The sequence below is a fragment of the Strigops habroptila genome, chromosome 5 (assembly GCF_004027225.2).
Source record: "Strigops habroptila isolate Jane chromosome 5, bStrHab1.2.pri, whole genome shotgun sequence".
In the NCBI taxonomy this organism is placed as follows: domain Eukaryota; kingdom Metazoa; phylum Chordata; class Aves; order Psittaciformes; family Psittacidae; genus Strigops; species Strigops habroptila.
In genome coordinates, this window is record NC_044281.2 from 3,330,116 (window position 1) to 3,350,599 (window position 20,484).

At 43.1% G+C, this 20,484-nt stretch overlaps 1 protein-coding gene across 19 annotated transcripts in view; it reads left to right on the forward strand.

The window, feature by feature from the left end:
• UNC80 (unc-80 homolog, NALCN channel complex subunit) overlaps positions 1–20,484 on the forward strand; it is a 123,511-nt gene that overhangs the window by 59,105 nt on the left and 43,922 nt on the right. For 14 of the 19 annotated variants that reach the window (XR_003991487.1, XM_030486765.1, XM_030486769.1 and 11 more), the window contains 15 exons: positions 2,399–2,602; positions 4,099–4,199; positions 7,052–7,249; positions 8,775–8,882; positions 9,604–9,742; positions 11,281–11,462; positions 11,841–11,972; positions 12,511–12,697; positions 13,717–13,848; positions 14,362–14,505; positions 15,598–15,698; positions 17,128–17,214; positions 17,992–18,175; positions 19,232–19,326; positions 20,205–20,294. Coding sequence is in view for 18 of the 19 variants with exons in the window: in XM_030486765.1 (XP_030342625.1) it covers positions 2,399–2,602; positions 4,099–4,199; positions 7,052–7,249; positions 8,775–8,882; positions 9,604–9,742; positions 11,281–11,462; positions 11,841–11,972; positions 12,511–12,697; positions 13,717–13,848; positions 14,362–14,505; positions 15,598–15,698; positions 17,128–17,214; positions 17,992–18,175; positions 19,232–19,326; positions 20,205–20,294 (2,084 nt within the window). In the remaining variant the exon portion in view is untranslated. The remainder of the gene's footprint in view (positions 1–2,398; positions 2,603–4,098; positions 4,200–7,051; positions 7,250–8,774; positions 8,883–9,603; positions 9,743–11,280; positions 11,463–11,840; positions 11,973–12,510; positions 12,698–13,716; positions 13,849–14,361; positions 14,506–15,597; positions 15,699–17,127; positions 17,215–17,991; positions 18,176–19,231; positions 19,327–20,204; positions 20,295–20,484) is intronic. The other 5 variants (XM_030486778.1, XM_030486779.1, XM_030486781.1 and 2 more) reach the window with 2 other exon arrangements.

Below are 20,484 nucleotides of genomic sequence, written 5' to 3' on the forward strand. Positions count from 1 at the left end.
GTGAGCTGGATAAATACATGCTCAACTTCATTTTTTGTACCCTTGGCATACTGGCAGCCCAGAGGAGCACACAGCCCTGTGGTCTGTCCCATAGTCTAAGATCAGTGGGATAAGATGTCTCTAACTATTTAGGTGAGGAAAAGCTTCTTTTGGGGTTGGGGTTTTTCTGAAGATACTTATGGCAATGACTTGAAATTTAAACCACTTTTCAGCATCTCAGGCAGCAGTCCCATCCACTGGGATGCCACCTGAGTGGGAGCATGCCTACAAGCATGCAGTCCTGCTAGAAAATGCTGGTGGCTGAGCTCTACCTAGCCTATTTTTCTTAGAGGCAATGCTGACTTGGGTTTTCCTTCATGTGTTACTGTACTATAGGCAAAATGCAGAGCTATTTTTGCAAAGATAGGATTAACTTTCTGCATCCTTCACTCTGTTAAGCTGCATTTTCCCTGCAGTTTTGGTTGGGTTTTTTTTTCCTCATTCTCCTTTTTCCCTAAGCTGCAAGGTAGTATTCCTTTACTAAATTTGCCTCTTTACTACGTTTTAGAGATGGGAAGTGTGATTATGGTAGGAAGACTAAATCCTAATGTACTAATATACTCTTGGCAAAAATGGAAGCTAAATGAATGCAAGATAATGTAATTATATTCTTTTCTCTGGCCACAGCATATTCTTCTGGAGATCCACCTGGGCCAAACAGAACAGATGCAGAGGCATCTTTTGTAATCTACACTTTTCTAGATAAGAAAATGTTGTTGTGCGAATGTAACTAAAAGTTTCTTGCCTGCAGTGACAGGTTTCTTTATCTCAACCTCTTTGATAAGTACTAATCTATTTCCTTTCATGTTTTTCTGGAGTGTTAAAAACTTTGCTCTCATTGCTCACCCCAGGTGTGGCTTAACAGCTATCCAAAAGCTGCAAGTTTACTGTATAGAATCTGCTCCAGGTAGGTCTGAAATACAGACACTAAAGCTAGGTAGATGCAGGCTCTCAGAGGATCATATGTACTATTTGGGTGCTAAAATGGGATTCTGTACACCTGATGAAATGCAGTCACAAGTGCTTAAGTGGTTTGGGGGCACAGAGCCACTGTATTGAGGCTGATCTGAACAGAATTCAGGCAGTAGTGATTGCTAAGGAACTCAGCATATTCACTTGGAGGGAGATTCTCTGGTCACTCAACAGTGATTTGCCCAGCTGATTCATTTGAGACCAGCAGGTCTCAAAACCTATCCAGATGTCTTCATCCAGGACGTTAGCCACTGGAAATGGGATTGGGAATTGGGTTCTGAAGGAATTAGGGGCATTCTCAGGAGCAAAGGTGTGTTTGATTTTTTTCCTGAAGCCAAAACATAATTCTATTAAAATATTTTGCTTAGCCATGGTATCCAAAAAGCTGTATCCTGTTCATTCTCAACAACACACCAAAAGGTAATCGATCACACGTGACCTTGCCTGATTAGATCTGCAGTAAAATGACTGGGTGTTGCAACATTTGGACTGACATACTGCCATGTACTGCCTTTGAACTAAGAGGAGAATGAAAATGCAAACGGTTGGTGCTTTGAACATTGAACCATTTCATGTCTGTGCTCATCAAAAATGCAGAGTGTCAATGGATGTTGTTAATGCCTGAAAGCTGCTGATTTGTCTGAAGGAGAGGATCTACGTGCTCCTGTTTCCTCTAAAGCATTCTAATGATGAAGAGTAACATGCAGAGACACGGATTTATGCAAATCTTACTTCAGAGAAGTCTCACGTGCTAACCCCATGAAGCAGACTACCCTTCTGCAGTCACATGTGCTGTATGAGTAAATAATTGATCCTACTGCAGAGCTCAGTGAGGTTTACAGACCCCAGGCCCGCAGGAAAATAGGTTTGTCCGTGGTGCCTTGTTCGTGTTTGGGATTCAGCCATCTATCCCTAGCAAGAGGTGATTCTGCACTAACGTAAACCCCAGGGGCTGGCAAAGAAAACTGCAATTTACAACCATTGGGCAGATCCTGTTTCCTGGCAGGAATTGATTCAAATAGGTGTGAATCGTAGGTTTTCCTTGTCCACGTTTTGGGTTTCTGTTAGAGCAGCTGACTCCACTTGCTGGTGGTTGAACAAGGGCTGATTCCAAATACAGACAAGGCGTGAGGTGACGTACCAGGTATTCAGGAAATGAGGTGCTGAACACATTTCTGTAAAGCATCTTTACTGCCTGATTGACAGAGCTGCATTGGCGGTGGCTTTGGAGGGAGCCTCTGGCCCCACATTCCTTGGTAGAAGAAAAGATGCTGCAGTACAGGCTGGCAGCAAAGGGGAGGGAGGGAAGGGAGGGCCAGGATATCTTTCTTTTTTAAATGGGGAAAAATTAAGGGGAAAAAAGTCCTCTTTTATTCTTTTAATACAGTTCCCAGCAGGAAGATCAGGATAGGAGGCTCCCGCTTGCTCCAGATTAAAGGAACCCGCAGTTTCCGGGTGAAGAAGGGGGGTTCCCTTTCCAGCATTCGCCGGGCCGGCAGCCTAAAGAGCACCAAGTTATCACGGCAGGACTCAGAGTCTGAGAATGAGGAGCTGCAGCTGTCCCACAGCAGGGACACTGTCACTGATATAGGTAACTTAGACAAGTGGGTGGAAAGGGAGGGGACGACAGGCAGGACCTAAACTCTTGATGTGATTGCAGCAGAGCTAGAAATGGCAAGAGATCCCCACCCCAGTAGGCTAGGGAAAACCTAGAGTCCTCTTCAGGGTCTGCCTGAGCCAGGGCCTGGGAGGAGCACAGCTCGAATCCCGGGTGCAGCGTTGGCTCCACACACAGGTTGGCAATTCAGAGCTCCGTGTTAGAGCATGAACTCTTGGAATGCTGGTGCCTGCCAGCCAAGCGCATGCTGTCTTTAGGGGAGCACATGCACGTGTGTATATGCACATACACACCCCCCCTAAGTCCTACGATATAATGAATACGTGAGGTCATATGCATCTACTGTCCATAGTAACAGACAGGAGATATATATATATGTACAGACATGCACTTCATATTCTATGTAGGATATGATGTCATAGGCATGTTTTATGACATGTAATATATATATTCCTATATATAGAACATAACATGTACATGCTACGTACTATATTTCTACATATTGGCATATACATATCCTTTTACAGTTTACAGATGTCTTAATCTTCAAAAGATGGATCACCATATATTTATTTTATGGAAAGCGAATGTGCATCCTGCCACGAGAAATCTCCATCACAGTTGAACTAAAGGGGTTCCCTCTGCTAGGGGTGTTAACCAAAACCTATGGTTTGGATACATTTGGAGCTAAAATAACCTCCCAAGCTTAATGGTCATTTTTATGTTCCCCAAAAGATGCTTCAGTAGGTGAACATGGAGAGTGGGATTGCCCGTTCTGTAGGCTTTGGCAAGTCACAGTTCACTTAAAGAGGAGAAAGAAAGGATTAACCAGCATTCATCCCCAGCCGTCTCTCAAGAGCATTATGTTAGTTTTATAGGAATCCCATGGGTTGTGAAATGGCTAGAGGAAACACAGGAGTCTGTAAAGTTCCCAGAGAAATCACTCCCTTGCCTGAGTTCTTTAGAACTAGTGTGCTAGAATCAGGATTTTTTTCCCCTTTCATCCCCATAGCATTAGCAGTTTCCATGGGCAATTGGCAGTGACTTTGCCCATTGGCATTTCCAGTTGGATGCCACTTCTGGTTGGGTTTTTGTTGACGTTTTTGAACCACGGAGCCCAGTCAATGCAGATCACTAAACCAACCATTTGCAGCATCTGAATGGTGCAAAGAATTTGTTCCTGATGTTTTTTGTTTACCTTCTCCCCTTCCATTGAAGAAAAAAGTGGGGAGGGAGCAGTGTTTGCTACTGACAAGATGGCCTGTGAGCCAAGCCTAAATGGTTCTTGTAATTGTCAAGCCAGCATGATACAAGGATTGGGGAGGGGTGTCCAAATGCAATGTTTCCAATGTGGCAGATTCTTTGGTCTGTTCCCACAAGGCTGGCCTGGCTTACAAGTGCTGTCCCTAGTCTTAAAGCACACAGGGAGCAATAAAAACAACCACCTTTTGGGTATTTTTCTTTTGAAGAAGGGAGCCCTTGGAGCGCGAGCGAACCTAGCATTGAGCCCGAGGTGCTGAGCAACACAGGCGCGGAGGAGAACTATCATCGGAACATGTCATGGCTGCATGTAAGTATAAGTCACCTCCAGTGCTCTCAAGGATGGCATTTTCAGTAGGAAAACCTTCGTGCTGGCAATAACCAGATCACAATCTGTGCTTTCTCCGTGTAGCACCAAGGATCTCAAGTGTAAGTAAGCTGTGAACTTTGGAAATGTCTGTTTGTCATTTCTAGAATGGACTAAAACCAGAAAGCTTTTGTCTTTCTCCTTCTGTTTCATATATTTAATTTGTATGGCAAAAAGGGACTATTTCCCTCTAGTGTGCCAGGACAGCTATGCTACCTCAGCTGAGAAATCCATTAGCTCAGTGTCCAACGTTCAGTATGGCTAGTAGGGGTAGTTCAGGAAGAGTAACAGAATGGGCTGCAGTGTGAGCTGGGCTCTCAGCTTCTGGGAAATGGCATTTTAAAAGCTGCTTGAGCTGAAGGTTCGGTCGTGACCATTATATTTACTAACTACCAGAAGATTTTTCCTAGGGAGTTTTTCTAACCCCTTTTTGAGCCGATTTATATACTTTTGTCTCCGGTAACTCTACGACAATGAGTTTATTTATGCACTTTGTGGGGGGAAAAAATACTTTTGAAACATTTTCTTTGATTCCATTAAATTCCATTAGACATTCTAACCCAGCAGGGCCTTGTCTATTTTCTAGCCTATCCAACAGATGAGGAGTACAACGCTGCAGATGTGGTTTGGTCATGCAGGGCCTAAAACATCCCTTTTGGTGATGTCTGTGCCTCTGATTTAGACATGCCAAAAGTCAATTGGGCAAGTCTACACAGTTCAATCCACTGGTATCCAAAGACTACACCTCGCCTTCTGTTGCCTCATGACACACTGTGATGGTGCAGTATGGTCAGTGTGTCTTTCACAGAAGAATTGGGTTAACTCCCTGTACACCGACTGGTTGTGTCCTGCACATGTGTATGAGGACAGATGCTTTTTTGCCACCTTAGTTGCCTTAGAGAAAGACAACTGCCAATAGTGAGTTGATACCCCACTCTCTCCCCTAAGCATTTCACACAGTCTGCTCTCAGCTGCCTCATTCCTATGGGGTCTGGGCAAGAACAGGCTTAATGCAATACTGTGATGTGGGAAGCAGTTCTTGATAGTTGTCTTTTTTGGAAGGGAATGGCAGAGGAGGGAACTCAAACGTCATGTCTTGCAAGCTAGTATACCTCAGTCCTTGGCCTACCCTGCTTCTCTATCAGTACTCTAATGCTGTTGGTAATGATTACACTTCCCTTGGAAATTCCAGTGTACTAAACTGAGTATGTGAGCCATGAGAGTGTGTACTAGGCGATGAATTGCTAAAGGATAAAGGCATCTCCCTAGCCCGCAGCTTAGGATAACTTATGGTGCCTTTGTTCAGTGTGGGAGGATGCCTGAACTCATAAATATGAGGCATAAACTGGAGGGAACTCAAGATGTTTGTCTCACTTTGCATGTGATTAGCCTGCATAGGAGAAAGGAAGGTTTGAAAAATCACCTGTTCCAGTTAATGCCGCACAAGTATCAATATCATATGAGAACTTTCTCTTCTTGTTTGTTGGAAGGAAGGTGTGGGTGGGTGGGCACTAAAACTACAAGCCAAAAAAACCCCTGCTTTACTTCGTGTTCACAAGGAAACCACTCAGATCACTGGTTCCAGTTGCTTCTATGCAGGCACCAGCATTTCCTTTACTGTCCTTAATGGCAACCCAGTGTGTAATGTCCTTACTCTGTGTCCGAGTACTGAACTACAAGTTATAACAGTGGAGCAGAGGCCGGGTAGAGGCTATACAATGCTGATAAGATTTATACCATTTGCATATTGACACAACACCAGCAACTTGAGTTATTCCTGATTGCCTGTTCTGGCCTCGTGTTATTTTGAGGTCAGACAGAGACAAGAATCCCACATACACAGCACAGATTTGTTTTAAATTAAGCTCCTGGCTTTTTAGAAGCCTAAAGATTTGAGGGTTGAGAGTGATGTGGCTGCCTTGCTTGAAAGAGCCAGCAGACTGCAACTGCATAGACCGTAAGTGGATGGAAAAAAGATGGGATAGCTTCTTTCTGGTAGTTCTGGGTATTTCCACACTAGGCTGTGGGATGGAGAGGATTCATAAAGGCCAGTTATGACCTACAGTGTGAATGTTTGTGTATTTTCATCAAAGAGCTAGAAGTGGCTGGGTTTGTGTATTAACATGAAGAACAATATCCAAAGAGCTGCTGGACTGAGCTTTGCTCCTCTGGGAAGAAACCCTCTGAGTTACAGCAGAGAGCAGTCACTGCAGTGTAGACTTACCCGAGGCTGGCTTTAAGTAGACTAATAGCTGTGTTGCTGCAGCAGAGCTCAGAATAGCTAAATGCCCAAATATTTACTGTTTCTTAGGCAGGTTTTAGAACTCCCTACTGCCATATGGCAGCACCACCAGAAATAGAACGTAAAGCTAGGCTGGATGAGCCTACCCAAGCACAGTGAAGGAAGCATATGTAGAACAACTGGCACAGCTTATTCTTACTTGAGAGCATACTGAGACATTTCCTTTCACGTTTCTTGAAGGAAACTAACCCCTGAACCTGGTGGGTTTGCAGCTTTAATGATGATTGAGTAGTTGACAGTTTCCAGTTCAAGCCCTCATCTCAGAGTGGTAATACAAGAGCTTTTCTGCAGACTGTTTTCCTCAGCCTTAATCTTGCCACCAGCCAGACATATACATCTAACAGCAGCTCTGTCTCTTTGCTTTGTTAACACAAATGTTTCTTTAGCCATGCTTAGCTAGTTAGCTTGAGTATTTCCATCACTGGCTGCCTTGTGCGGTTCTCTGTTTAACGCTCTTTTCTGTAGGTAACTATTCTCTTTTTTTCTTTTCAAGGTTATGATCCTATTGTGCAACCAACAAAGTTTCATATGTACCCACATTGACTACTGTCACCCACACTGCTACCTCCATCACAGCCGGTCCTGTGCTCGCCTTGTCCGGGCCATCAAACTCCTGTATGGAGACACAGTGGACTCCCTGCGAGAAAACAGCACATTGAACAGTGTGGCAAGAGGCAAAAAGCAAAAGGAAGTGAGTAGATGGAAAAAGCAGAATGTTCTGGGGTTTGACCGGGCAGGTCATTATTACCTTCAAGAACTGCATAATGTGCTCAAACAGTTCTTTCACAACAAAATTAACACAGCCTTTCTTAAACACACCTTTGCTGTAAAAAAACCCCAAAACTCTATTAAGGCATTTAGCATTATGGAAGGAATGTAATCTCTATTGATTGGGAAGAATTTTAGTTGCTGATAAGGTCATTGAAAACCTTATAACCTGGCTTTAATTTTAATGTTCTTTTATAGCCTCTACTTACCAGCCACTGGAGTCCAGTCTCTTTTTCCATGTTTCTTCTCATCTGTTAATAAGAGTCACTCTTGAAATTCTTGTAACATCTTGCATAATTTCTTTCTTTTTGGTCTGAACTCTCAGAGCTGTTCCAAGAATTGTGTACATTAGTCTTTAGTGTTACACACAGTGACACACTTTTAATACCAGTTCAGGAGGATAGTCAAACAAGATTGTGCCTTTTTAGCCACGTAAGTGGTGCCTTTAACTTCAGTGGAAATAAATCTCTGCTTTCAGTGAAGTGCCCACCCAGGTACCAGCTGAATCATGTCAATAGTTGGTTAATACTTTCATATACCTGATGACAACAGACAGACTACAGTTATTCTGATTACTTGTAGTGGTGGAGTCATTCAACTACTTTGCAGTAACATTGAAAATAAAAGTGTTCATGAAACTGTCGTGAAGATTTCAGTTGGGTAAAGAGGTTATCATCCCTGTAAGTGGAAAATGAAGGAGTAGGAAACAAGTTCATAATGCTTCTTCACCAACTAGCAGATTGTTTGTTTCAAGTTAGAAAATCAAAGGCTATTTGTATGGAACAAAGCACAGAGCAGATGAAACAACAGCTAACGATTCTGCTTTCCTGGAAGCTGTAACCCCCATATATTTCCTCTAGCACAGAAAAGTAGTGTATCAGTTATTAAGGAAGAGAGGCAGTCATTTCCTCCACAGAAGGTAGGCTTGAAATGAGCAGCTGGCAGTGTTCATGAAAGGCAGCAGAACACCACCATGCATTACTGTGTGTTGTTTCGTCTCCAACTTTAAATTGCAAGGCAAAGTGATACGCATTTCATCATTATCAAACCATCAAAGCCTTTAAGAAACAGCAAGGAAAAAAGAGGGAAACTGTAGATTTCTTACCTCTAACCTTAAAGTACCGTTCTCCTGAAATACACGGGTCTGCCACCTGGGAAGATTACACATAGCACATTTACATTCTTTATTTGGTTTACTGGCTTCTGCCTTAAGCTTTTATATTCTAACATTGTTAGAAAGAGAAGAAAATTGGATGAGGTGTATTCTCACTGATACCAGGCCTTTTGCCAGCATAGGAGAAGGCTTTGAGCTACAGCTTTGCCACTGTATGACTTCTAGGTGATGGAAATCCTTCTTGTCCATGATGGATTGTCCAAACTTTCTCCACATTCTGGGAAGTCTAAATGTGAACTCCACTTCTTTCTTTCTTTTTTTTTTTTCCTTTCAGTGCTCAGACAAGTCATGCTTGAGAACTCCTTCTCTAAAAAAGAGAGTGATTGATATCAGCTTGGAAGGGAAGAAGGACTCTGGAATGCTAAAATACATCAGGCACCAGGTAAATACTAGGCCGTATGCTGGTTAGGGAGGCTAATACTTAGATGTCAGGTTAGGCTGCAACAAGAAGGGAAATGTATATGGATCTCCAAGCCTGTGTGAAGAACTATTCCTGAATATCAGGAATATATCAGCCCTGCATGTTTTCCTCAACCAAGTCATGCTAATTTAAGCCTCTTAAGGTATCTCCATCAACAAATCCTTTAAGCAGGTAGCTCCATTAAATCGCACTCTGCATCTCTGGCTTCCCACAGCAACAAATGCATCAAAACTGAGGATACAAAAATAGGAAAAACATTTCAAAATTCCACAAATGTGTTTAAATATAACCTGTCAGTTTACAGCAGTAGTTTCCTTTGTTGTTTCTCGTTTAGTGCTCCTGAAGAAGCAACAGGCTCTTCACAGGCCTGTTCTTAGGAGACTGTGAGATTTGCATGGATCTGTATCACTGTGCACCACCTTGGCAAAGTTTGGCTTTTCTTTTGTCCTCTTCATCAGTGTTTTGGTGTCATGAGTTACTAGCAAAAGACTTAAGGAACTAGTTTGCAAGCACTGCTCTTTCATTGTAGGCTGAAAGAAACTATATTCTATGGAGCGTTATCTGAAACTAGATGTTAGCAGTGTATAATCTGCAAACCAAAACTAGGGTAACGTTACTGAGAGTTGTTCACTGTGGAGAGTTTGCACAGCTCAGCTGTAAGGCATGGCTTGGTTTTTTGCAGGTAATGAGCCTCTCCCCTGCACCTTTGTCACTGCTAATCAAAGCAGCTCCTATCCTCACAGAAGAGATGTATGGGGACATCCAGCCAGCAGCGTGGGAGCTCCTGCTCAGTGTGGATGAGCACATGGCTGGAGCAGCAGGTAGGAGAACAAAACCACTTAGTGTGGCTGCCCTGGCTGCACAACTCACAGTAGATCACAAGAGTTTGCAAGAGAGCTTTGTAGTGGAGGAGACTGAATGCCACCAAAGGTTTCTTTAGTGTTAGCTGGCTGCTCCTCCAGAGCAGCCTGTGAGACACATCTTCCTCCTTCTCCCCTTCCTGAAGGGAGGATTAAAATCCATTTGAGGGTCTGAACTAGCTTTTTTATTAGCGAGTTATTTCAGCCCAGGAGTAAATTACACTAATCGGGGTCAAAACCTGAAAACTCGTGATGTTGCTATTCGCGAGCTGGATAAAAAGCACCCCTGTGTTAGTGTACAACAGCACCATCTACTGACCTCTCCCAAGGATGTATTTCTTTTTTTGGTTATTACAGTGTGAGCCCACACTTTTAAACCAGTCGTACTAAGATTTTGACATAGTTACACTGAAAAGACCAAAGAGTAGAAAGTTCTATGAGTTGGTGAAACAGGAAAGTCCCTACAGTTTTGGAGCAGGACTTTGGAGCAGGAACAGAGCTGTGCAGTGCAGGACAGGACTTAGGCAGTCAAAGAGCAGCCTTGTTTTTCTACGGTGTGGGCTGCCTCCCATCATCACAGCCATCCTGCCTAGCACCTTCTGAATAAATGTTGAGGCAAACACGATGGCAGGTGTCCTTTTTCTACTGTGGAGGAACAGCCACCAAACCTAGACAAATTGTCTCCAGTGCTCTGTGGTGAGCTACTGGTCAAAGAAGTCACAGACTCTGACACCCACTGAACTCCCACAGCAGCACCATTCCGTCTGCTTTTGTTTCCTGCTCAGTGCCCCTCAGACACTCATTTAAATTAATTGGCCTCCATCATCTGGAGTTTGACTGTGCCTGTTTATATTCACATATGCTCCATTGAAACAACTATGGGTCAGCTCAGCTTCTATTGTGCTATTTTCCGTTGTGATCTGGTCCTTTGTCTTGCAATTCGTAGCAACTCCGTTTTTAATTGGAGGCAGATTGCAATCATTGCACGGTGCCCGTTTAACTAAGAACCTTTCTTTTTGGTTTTATCCATGAAAATAGAGGTGTGAGACCTCTGCTGGGGCGCTGTCTGCAGCTCTGAGGGGAAGGCAGAGCTTCTGTTAAACCAGCCTTTATTCATCACCACAGAAATCACTGGGAAGTGGAATCTTTGAAAGCCAAACTCAGTTAGTCCTGGTACTTCAAGAGCTGCTTTTTATTTTAAACCAGTCATGACTGAGATTTTTTAGGGGAAGAGCAAAGCTGTATTTTAGTTTAAAAGCAGGTTTTCCAGAAGCTTTTACAAGCCTTAGGCATAAAGTTGTGTGGCTCCAGAAGGTGGAATCACATGTGCTTGGTTTCATGAAGCAGTACAGTTTTCTCCAGGCCTGGCAGACTGCTGATCTAATTTCTGGAGCCAAGATTAGGTTTCTTTTGGTGGGGGTTTGTACAGCTGCAGTTTTTCTCTGCCAAATAAACACATTATTAAGGAAAACAGATGATGAGATGTTCTGTCCCTACAGCTGCCATGTTCCTGCTGTGTGCTGTGAAAGTGCCAGAGGCTGTTTCTGACATGCTGATGTCCGAATTTCATCACCCAGAGACAGTGCAAAGACTGAATGCCATCCTCAAATTTCACACACTCTGGAGGTTTAGATATCAAGTCTGGCCAAGGATGGAAGAGGGAGCACAGCAGATCTTCAAGGTAGATAGGACACATGAAGCATGATGTTCCCCTATACAGCTTGCTTGGTGGGATGGGTGTGTAACAACAAGCTGCCATGAAATTGCCTGAAAATGTGTTTAGAGAACAAAAAATGCTTGTGTAAATCACACTAGTGGGGGAGGTGATGTGTAGAACTCCTGTATAAAATGTAGAGAGGATGGTGGGGACACAGGTCAGGAAAAACGTCAGAGAAGGAAAGAAAGAAATGTATGTCATACATGGTGTTACAGCACAGTGAGATACAAAGTTGGGAAAAGTTTGCAGAGGTAATCTTGGGTAATATGAGTACTCGTAATTAGCAGTGCTGACAATACTAATAGTCTGCTGTATCAAAATGTCTTTCATGTTTTTGTTTAGATCCCTCCTCCAAGTATAAACTTCACTCTGCCTTCTCCTGTCCTGGGGATGCCATCTGTGCCAATGTTTGACCCACCCTGGGTTCCTCAGTGCAGTGGGAGTGTGCAAGATCCTATAAATGAAGATCAGTCGGTAAGCAGACATCACGAGAGTAAGCACTGTTTTTTCTCAGTAGCAGCATGGGGAAAGTTAAGACAAAAATATGTGGCCTGAACTCTTGAGTTTTCTTGTTTTCCTCAGCTGGGAAAAATCTAGTACACAGTTTGTGTAGGGCACACAGAATTTTCTACATGGCCATAAGGCTTTTCTGTGTGCTCACTGAGGTACTGTACTGCATATCATATCCCTGGGAGAGATGGTAATTCACATCTTGGGAGCACACAGCTGTTCTCTCTCCGAGAGAAGATTTGTTCACTCGAACTGCCTGACAGACCATTTTCTCTGCAATGGTTCATGTGGTGTCTCTTGGGAGAAGTCTGCAGCAAGGCTTATTGTAGACATAGACCCAAGAGGAATCTCCTGGTGAATCTCTGGTCAGCTAGCACTACTCTTGATTTGTATTTAGAAACCGAGTCGCTGAATGTCACTAATGTCTCTGGCAGAAAATGCAGGATGTGTGAATCTTAGCTAACAGCTTCAGGCTGTGCTCCTTCTCTTTTCTTCCTGACAGAAGTCATTTTCAGCCAGAGCTGTGTCTCGTTCCCATCAGCGAGCGGAGCACATCTTGAAGAACCTGCAGCAGGAGGAGGAGAAGAAACGCCTGGGCCGGGAAGCCAGTCTCATCACTGCCATCCCCATCACTCAGGAGGCCTGCTATGAGCCAACCTGCACACCAAGCTCAGAACAGGAAGAAGAAGGTGTGCTCCAGGGCCAGGAACTGCATTCCAGGAACCTGAGAGCACCTGCCACCAACACAGAGCACTGCTTAGGGGTGTGATGTCCAGGAACATAGATTGTTAGTGTGAAGGAAGTCACAACCACATCCATTTGTTGAAGAGTCTAAGTCATTGAGGAAAAACTGTCATTAAAAATTAATGCAAGGAAAACATAAAACCTTGGACATATTGAGTACTCCCTGTGTGACCTGAAGCCCCTTACCCCTTATCCCCCCAGCTACAGTGGAACTTGCCAGCATTTAACATCTCAAAGCTCCCAGCATCTTGCAGGATTTAACACAATGAGAAAAGGCAACACTAGGAATGAAGTTTGTCTTTCCTAACTTTAACTTTTTAATAATTACAGAGCAGGAGGAGTCTCCCTTTGTCAGTATGTGTCTTAAGACACATAGCTTAGGATAGGCTGAATTGTCCTTGGAGTTTTCTACCTTTATGGTAACTAGTGGGGGAGCCTAGATGGCCAGCTCAACCTCAGTACCAAACTTTCAGACAGCCAAAGTTACATGACATGTCATGAAAAGCTTAGTCTTTGGGTGAAGGTTCTCATTGGTCCAGGCTAACAGAGCACAAAGATGTCATTAAAAGCATTCCAGTGTGTGCCATTAGGTGAGTACAGTGATGTTCAGATCTCAACATAGATTGGGAAATCCGTGAGCAGAAATCCTAATTATTAGGAAATACTAAACACCAGCAAGCATGATGGTTAACAGGATGTAGATGAAGAGAAGTATAGAGCTGACTCGGTTACAGCGTGACTCACCAAAGCACTGAATGCTCTTATGGAACAATGCTCTACTGGTTCCCAAAGCATGTGCAACTTCCATATCTGACTGCTCTTTATAGATGGTGAATTGTGCCTTTTGAGTGTTACCTATCTTGAATTTTCCGTGTTCCAGTTTGGTTGTAAGTGCTGTTGTTCAGAAAGTTCCCTAAAATCTGTCAGTTGGATCTGGACTGACATTTCCTGTTCTCTTTGTCAGTAGAAGAAGTTGCCAACCTGGCCTCCCGCCGTCTCTCTGTGAGTCCTTCCTGCACCTCCAGTACATCTCATAGGAACTATTCTTTCCGGCGTGGCTCTGTGTGGTCGGTGCGGTCAGCAGTCAGTGCAGAAGGTGGGTTGCCTTCACTTTGGAGTGTCCTTTTCTACGACTTCATTCACTGGAAGCCTTTCCCATTGACCCACAAAGCTGGTGGCATTTCCTTTTGCTGAATGTATTCTCAAGCTTGAGCCGCTTTCTAATAAATTATTGTCCCGCTTTATTTTATTCACCCCTGCTATCACGATGTCTTCTCTTACCTCTCATGTTTCATTTAGAGAGTAGTGCCACGGGGAGCACTCTAGCTGGAAAATGGTAATGAGATGGTAATCAAGAAGAAAATTGGTTCCTTACAAGAAATGAAATGTAAATTGAAAAAATGTATATTTACAACAAAAATTCTTTATCAAGAAGTTGGCTTGAGGCTCAGTTTCTTCTTAGAGATAGCAGCACACCCGCTGTGCTTGCTCAGTGATCAGACAGCCTATCATGTTGTTCTGTTTCTATAGCACCTAACATAAATGTTTATCTGGATAATGCCACAGCTTATTCACTAACACTCACCACCTACTGCTCTTCCTGCTCCAGATGAAGAACACACTACGGAGCATACTCCAAACCACCATGTGCCACAACCACCTCAAGCTGTGTTTCCAGCCTGCATCTGTGCAGCAGTGCTCCCCATTGTCCATTTGATGGAAGATGGAGAAGTCCGGGAAGATGGAGTAGCTGGTACTGACCTAGATTAAACTTCAAGGGATTCTTGCTTAAGGGTGGCAAGAGTTAGAGGAACTCCAACTTAGAGGTTACAACTTGGGAAGTTCAGGTTAGAAATTTGGAAGGAACTTCCTAATAACTAGGAGCATACTGCAGTTTCCATTGATTCTTCATCACAGTGACTATTTAAGACTTGGCTAGTCAAAGCCATGGTTGACATAATCTGGTGTAGATGACAGTCCTGCTCCGTCTGGACTTGGACTAGCAGGGCTTGGACTAGAGACCTTTGGAGGTCTGTTACCACCAACATTTCTCGGATCCTGTGACAAACAGAAAGCCACCCATACACAGCTTGAACATTCTGGTTATGGTCTGTGATGTATTTGTAAAGTAATAATGCCTTTTTTTTTCAGTATTTGTTTCTCTAAAATGTTTGTAGATGGTGGACTGTTGCCCCTTCCTTCCTTTGTCATCACTCAGCATGTCAGCTGATCGCACATTTAACTTTCTGTTATATTTTTAATTCGGTTTTGGGTGGTGTAGTCAGCCACCTGAATAATGTATGTGTCATTTTGTGATCAGGAACTGAGTACTGAAGACAAAATAATGAATAATTCTCTATTGTTTTTAGTCTTCGCAGGATTGCAATTAATTACACTTTGAGGAGTTGTTTATCAACACAATTCCCTGCTGTCTAATACTGTTCACCAGTACCAGACAGAATCTCTCAGTGTATCACCATGAAATTGAACTTATATGCATGAACAATAAAGTATATGAATTCATGTTTTTTAGTTGCCAGTTTTGTTCATCTGGAGTTGTGAATCCAAATAGTTATTTCTTTATTATTCCTCTGGCTTCAGTGGTGAAGTGCTTCCTGTCATATCACCAGTAGTTAGGCAAGGTTCAAATATTAGTCCCATCATTATTTCTCGAGATGACTGCACTGGTGACCAGGAATCCTAGTGCCTCAAAGAGGCTCCTCTGTGTTTCAGTCCAAAACAGGACAGTTGTGGTAGAAAGTTAGGAATGTTTGTGTCTAAGTGTACCAGTTCAAGGCTTTTCCAAGGGAGACAATTCTCACCTTGTTTTCTTTCTCTTTTGCAGTAAGTGCTGTTGCTCAGCAGGTCCTGTGGAACTGCTTAATTGAAGATCCTTCTACAGTTCTGCGCCATTTCCTTGAGAAGCTCACAATCAGCAACCGACAGGTAAACTCTTCCTCTCCCCACTGGGTGTATGTATTGCTTAGAGCAGGGGAGCACAGCTGCAAGCAGAATCACTCTGTGGGCATCACTAGAGAAGAACATTTACTGACTTGATGTAGCTTAAAGTCTTTTGGGCCATATCATCAGTTGGCTTCAATCTTTGTCCACTAAGTAAATGGGACACAGCTCATTTACCACCACTATGGATCTGACTTGCTCTAAGCCAGCTTTGAACAGCTGCTTAGTAAGGCATAACACTTGCTATCTAACGTAGACAATATTGCCTCCACTCGTGCCACTCTCTTGAGCTTTCTCTGAAGGATGGGGGATGGCCTTGTCTCTCCCTGGGTTATTAAGACTGCTTTTTAGTGCCATGGCTGAGCTTTGAGGAAGAAAGGCAAACCAGTTCTGACTGGATGAAAGGCAGCGAGACTCTCTGTAACACTTTCTCAACTGCACACTTGGTGTAAGCTATCAATACTATCACTGTCCTCATCTGCCAAGCCACCACCTGAGAACTGACTACAAAGTGAATATTAAACCTTGAGAAAGGCCAGGAAAGGCTGCTTTTCAGTTCCTTGAGTAATTTGGTCTCAGTGGCTTCACTATTTCTGAGACTTTTCAGCCATCTCCCCAAAGCTTCTGTTTAAGTTCAGTCCTGTTTGTTCAGTATCTTTGAGAAGGAAGCTATAAACCACCAGCCTTAGAGGCCTCTAAGGTATCATAGTCTGCTGTTTTACGGCTCTTCAAAGGCGTACTACACTCACGAGTACAGAACACAGAGAAACAGGTACATTTCCTAGGAAGTTTTAGCAGATATATCATTGGCGTGGGTTGTCTTATGCGCATTCATACCCATAACACTAGCTCAACTTTCTTGTGGGTAAGAGGATGAGGTCTACAGAAGAAATTTATAATACAGTCTGTCTGTCCTTAGCTGGACGTGAGATTCCTTCCCCTCTACAACCCCTTCGCACCGTAAGAAATGAATTAGCCTATATTTAAAGCAGGCAGCCTCTAAAGGAAGAGCATTCATATTCTGCCCATACCTCCTACCCAGCAGCCACAGCTATTGAGTTGACCTGAACTCAACAGATTTCACACATCATCGAGATAGTCAGTTGTTGTGATAAGCAACACAGGAATAATCCCAGGGACAAGAGTGCAGAATGAGGGTGCTACAGTCAGTACAATTTGCATTAGGAGGCATTGGTCTCTGAGATAAAAGACATTGACTTGTGTGCTGTGCCCTGGGCCGTATTTTGGGAAATATGGGAGCAGTCACAAGCATATAGTTCTACTTCATGCACTGAGAGACAGAGCCGAAAAAGGGAGTATGGAAAAATGGGAAGAAACAAAGCCAGACAGGACAAGAGTGTGAAATCCATTCTCTATATTGTGATGGAAAGAAAAAACATTTGTCTTCTTCCAGGATGAGTTGATGTATATGTTAAGGAAGCTTTTGTTGAACATTGGGGACTTTCCTGCCCAGACATCTCATATCCTCTTTAACTACCTGGTGAGTAGCTTGTGGGTCCAGCATGCAGCCCAGAATCTCACCTCTGCCTGCATGTATCCTAAAAAGTTAATCTTAGATAGATTAACTTTAGATCAGCAAGGAGATAAATGCTCTTAACTTTTCCTATATAGCTCGTAACTCCTGGCTTTCAGTAGCCTTTCAGTCCTTCTAGGGAGAGGAAAAGGAACCTTTATTCTTTTTATTAAACTCTTAATCTTGGATTTGTGAATTGAATTATAGACAATGAGTTGTAGACCAATAGAAGGATCCCAGTGCCAGAAACCTTTAATTATTTTACTTATTTTCATTCAGAAAGTGCTTTGCTTATGGACAGTCCTATTGGAGCAAATATAGCAGCTTCTTTTAAGATTGTGGAAAATGCATTTGCTGCAGTTAGGAGATGAAACAGACAAGATGTATGCTACTGTGGGAGCCCTCTGTTGTTTGGAGGTGTCTATGTGGCAGCACACCAGAGCAGAAGGCAAAGGCTATCTCTTCCTGCAAAGATTCTCCCTTTTTCTCATCTACAATGGCTTTAAAGCTGGGCTGCAACAGTACGTTTTGCCCACAACCCTTATCCTCTCTACAAAAAGGAAGAACAGTGCAAGCAGATTGTTCTGTAGTACATAGGAACTTCCAGGCTGTAAGGTTAATGAGTTGATCCCTCTGAGTGAAGAAAGGTAGAACAACAATGTTCTCGTTCTGTGTTTAGATCAATGCTCTGCCCAATTAAAAGACTGTGTACAACCTGATATTCCTCTTACTTGCTACCTGCAGGTAGGACTGATCATGTATTTTGTACGCACTCCATGTGAGTGGGGCATGGATGCCATTTCTGCCACACTTACCTTCCTTTGGGAAGTGGTGGGTTATGTAGAAGGACTCTTCTTCAAGGATCTCAAACAAACAATGAAGAAGGAACAGTGCGAAGTAAAGCTGCTGGTGACTGCCTCAATGCCAGGTATAAGAAATGAGTCTTTAAATCTCACTCACTCACTTCCAAGTTCATGACCCACTCTACCAAAAAGAAGATCCTTTAGAACTGGATCAGAAAAAGATCTGCTACAAATGGCTGTGTATTTGAAGTCGGTTTTTCTTAAGCTGAGGACTCAGTCAGTAAATTCCTCCTCTAAATCACTGAGATAGAGGAAGCCACTTTACGAGCTCTAAAAGAAGCAAACAGAAAGTGAGTTAGAACAGTCTTTTCAATCCACAGCTTCACGACAGTTGAATTGTGAAAGGCTGGCAGGATGATCATTGCAAGTCTATACCATTCAGGCTCTGTTTGATTTGATGCAACCTTCTCGTAGAATCATAGAATGGTTTGGGTTGGAAGGGACCTTAAAGCTCCTCCAGTTCCCACCCCCTGCCACGGGCAGGGACACCTTCCACTAGAGCAGGTTGCTCCAAGCCCCTGTGTCCAACCTGGCCTTGAACACTGCCAGGGATGGGGCAGCCACAGCTTCTCTGGGCACCCTGTGCCAGCGCCTCAGCACCCTCACAGGGAAGAGCTTCTGCCTAATATCTAATCTAAGTCTACCCTCGTTCAGTTTAAAGCCATCCCCCTTTGTCCTATCACTACATGTTCTTGTAAAAAGTCCCCCTCCAGCTTTCTTGTAGGCCCCCTATGGGTACTGGAAGGCTCCTATAAGGTCTCCCTGGAGCCTTCTCTCATTTAAGTCTTGAGAGAGCCCAAGAAGAGCATGCTGCGAGCCTAGGCTGTCACAAGTCACGCAAGAGATATCTTGCTGAAAACCAGATCTGACCTTTTAGTTTTGTTCATTACTCAGAGTGACAGTTGCTCCTAAAGCCAGCTCATTCTGTAGGAACAGATCAATTTCTCATTAACTTTGAAGTGTGAGACTATGCTAACACTACAAATGGGTTCCAGACAGGACTGGCATTGTTTGTCTGCCCAGGAATGAGTTTTAACTATCACTTTTCCTCTATGGGCAGTCTTTTGAAATTGAGCTAATTAAAGAGGCCAGGGACAATGCAAGTGTTTTTCTTCCTTTAGGCACAAAAACCCTTGTCGTGCATGGACAGAACGAGTGCGACATCCCAACTCAGTTACCAGTCCATGAGGACACACAGTTTGAAGCTCTTCTGAAGGTAGGAGTGAGATTTTGAACCTGACAAACTGCTTAATAGTACATTTACCTGTCATACCTGTATAGCAGCAATACGTTCTGCCTGACCATCCTGTTTCAGTGTTGTGAAGAGAAGTTCTGCTCATAGGCATTTCTGTCTCCCTGTGAGGACAGCTTAGTTGGCAACAAACAGGATCCCATATTAAAGGGCAATAGAAACGCCCAGACCTCACAGACAGCCAAAACCCCATAAAGGCAACTACATTTGAAGACAATGCAGCCTGTTGGGTATTTGCTGTGTATTGTCCTTTGGACAAATACAAAGATCATTTAAATGCTTGGTTTTATCAACAGTGAAGACAACGGAATGATCAAGATCAGAGTGGAAGTGATGGTTCAGTAGCCATGACATCAGTACCCCCTTCTGCCAAAGATGGCTTTAATTGAGCCATATAGGAAGCAGATTTGTAAATGCCTTCAGTTCATGCAATTATGATAAATTTGAATGGGAATTACATCTCAGTGCTTTAAAGGATAGGAACTTTAGTGTTTCTGTACATCACCTATCACTAAAACTTGATAAATACATAGTATGGAAATGGAAGCTGCAATACCCATGTGGTTTATGTAGCCAGACAAATATGTGCAGTATGAAGACATGAAAATAAGTAAGATCAGTCTTCAGGACTGTGATATCAGCATACCTTGATTATCACAAACATATTCATGTACTTTATGATTAAAAAAAGATATTAAGAATTAATGACAGAAGAGTGTACCAGCCTCAGGCGTATCGGTTTGTGCCTTTATACATTATTAGCTGGATATTCTTTCAGGTATTGTGGTCTTTGTGCAAGACAACTAATAAGTAGCAAGATGGTTTTCTTTCTTCCTTTTCAGGAGTGTTTGGAGTTTTTTAACATACCTGAAACTCAGTCTTCTCATTACTTTTTAATGGATAAGCGGTGGAATCTTATTCATTACAACAAGGTAAGGCAAAGGTCAGGTCCAGATGACTTTGTTCTTTCTGTTTTGAACCTTTTTAAACATCAGGGTTATCTAAAAGAGAACAAGCAGCCCATAAGTAGACAGAATTCTGTCCTGTGGGCACAACATCTCAGGTGTTTAGTTGTGTGTGGTGAAAGATTAGAGTTTGACAGCAGAGGGAAAAGGCAGAAGT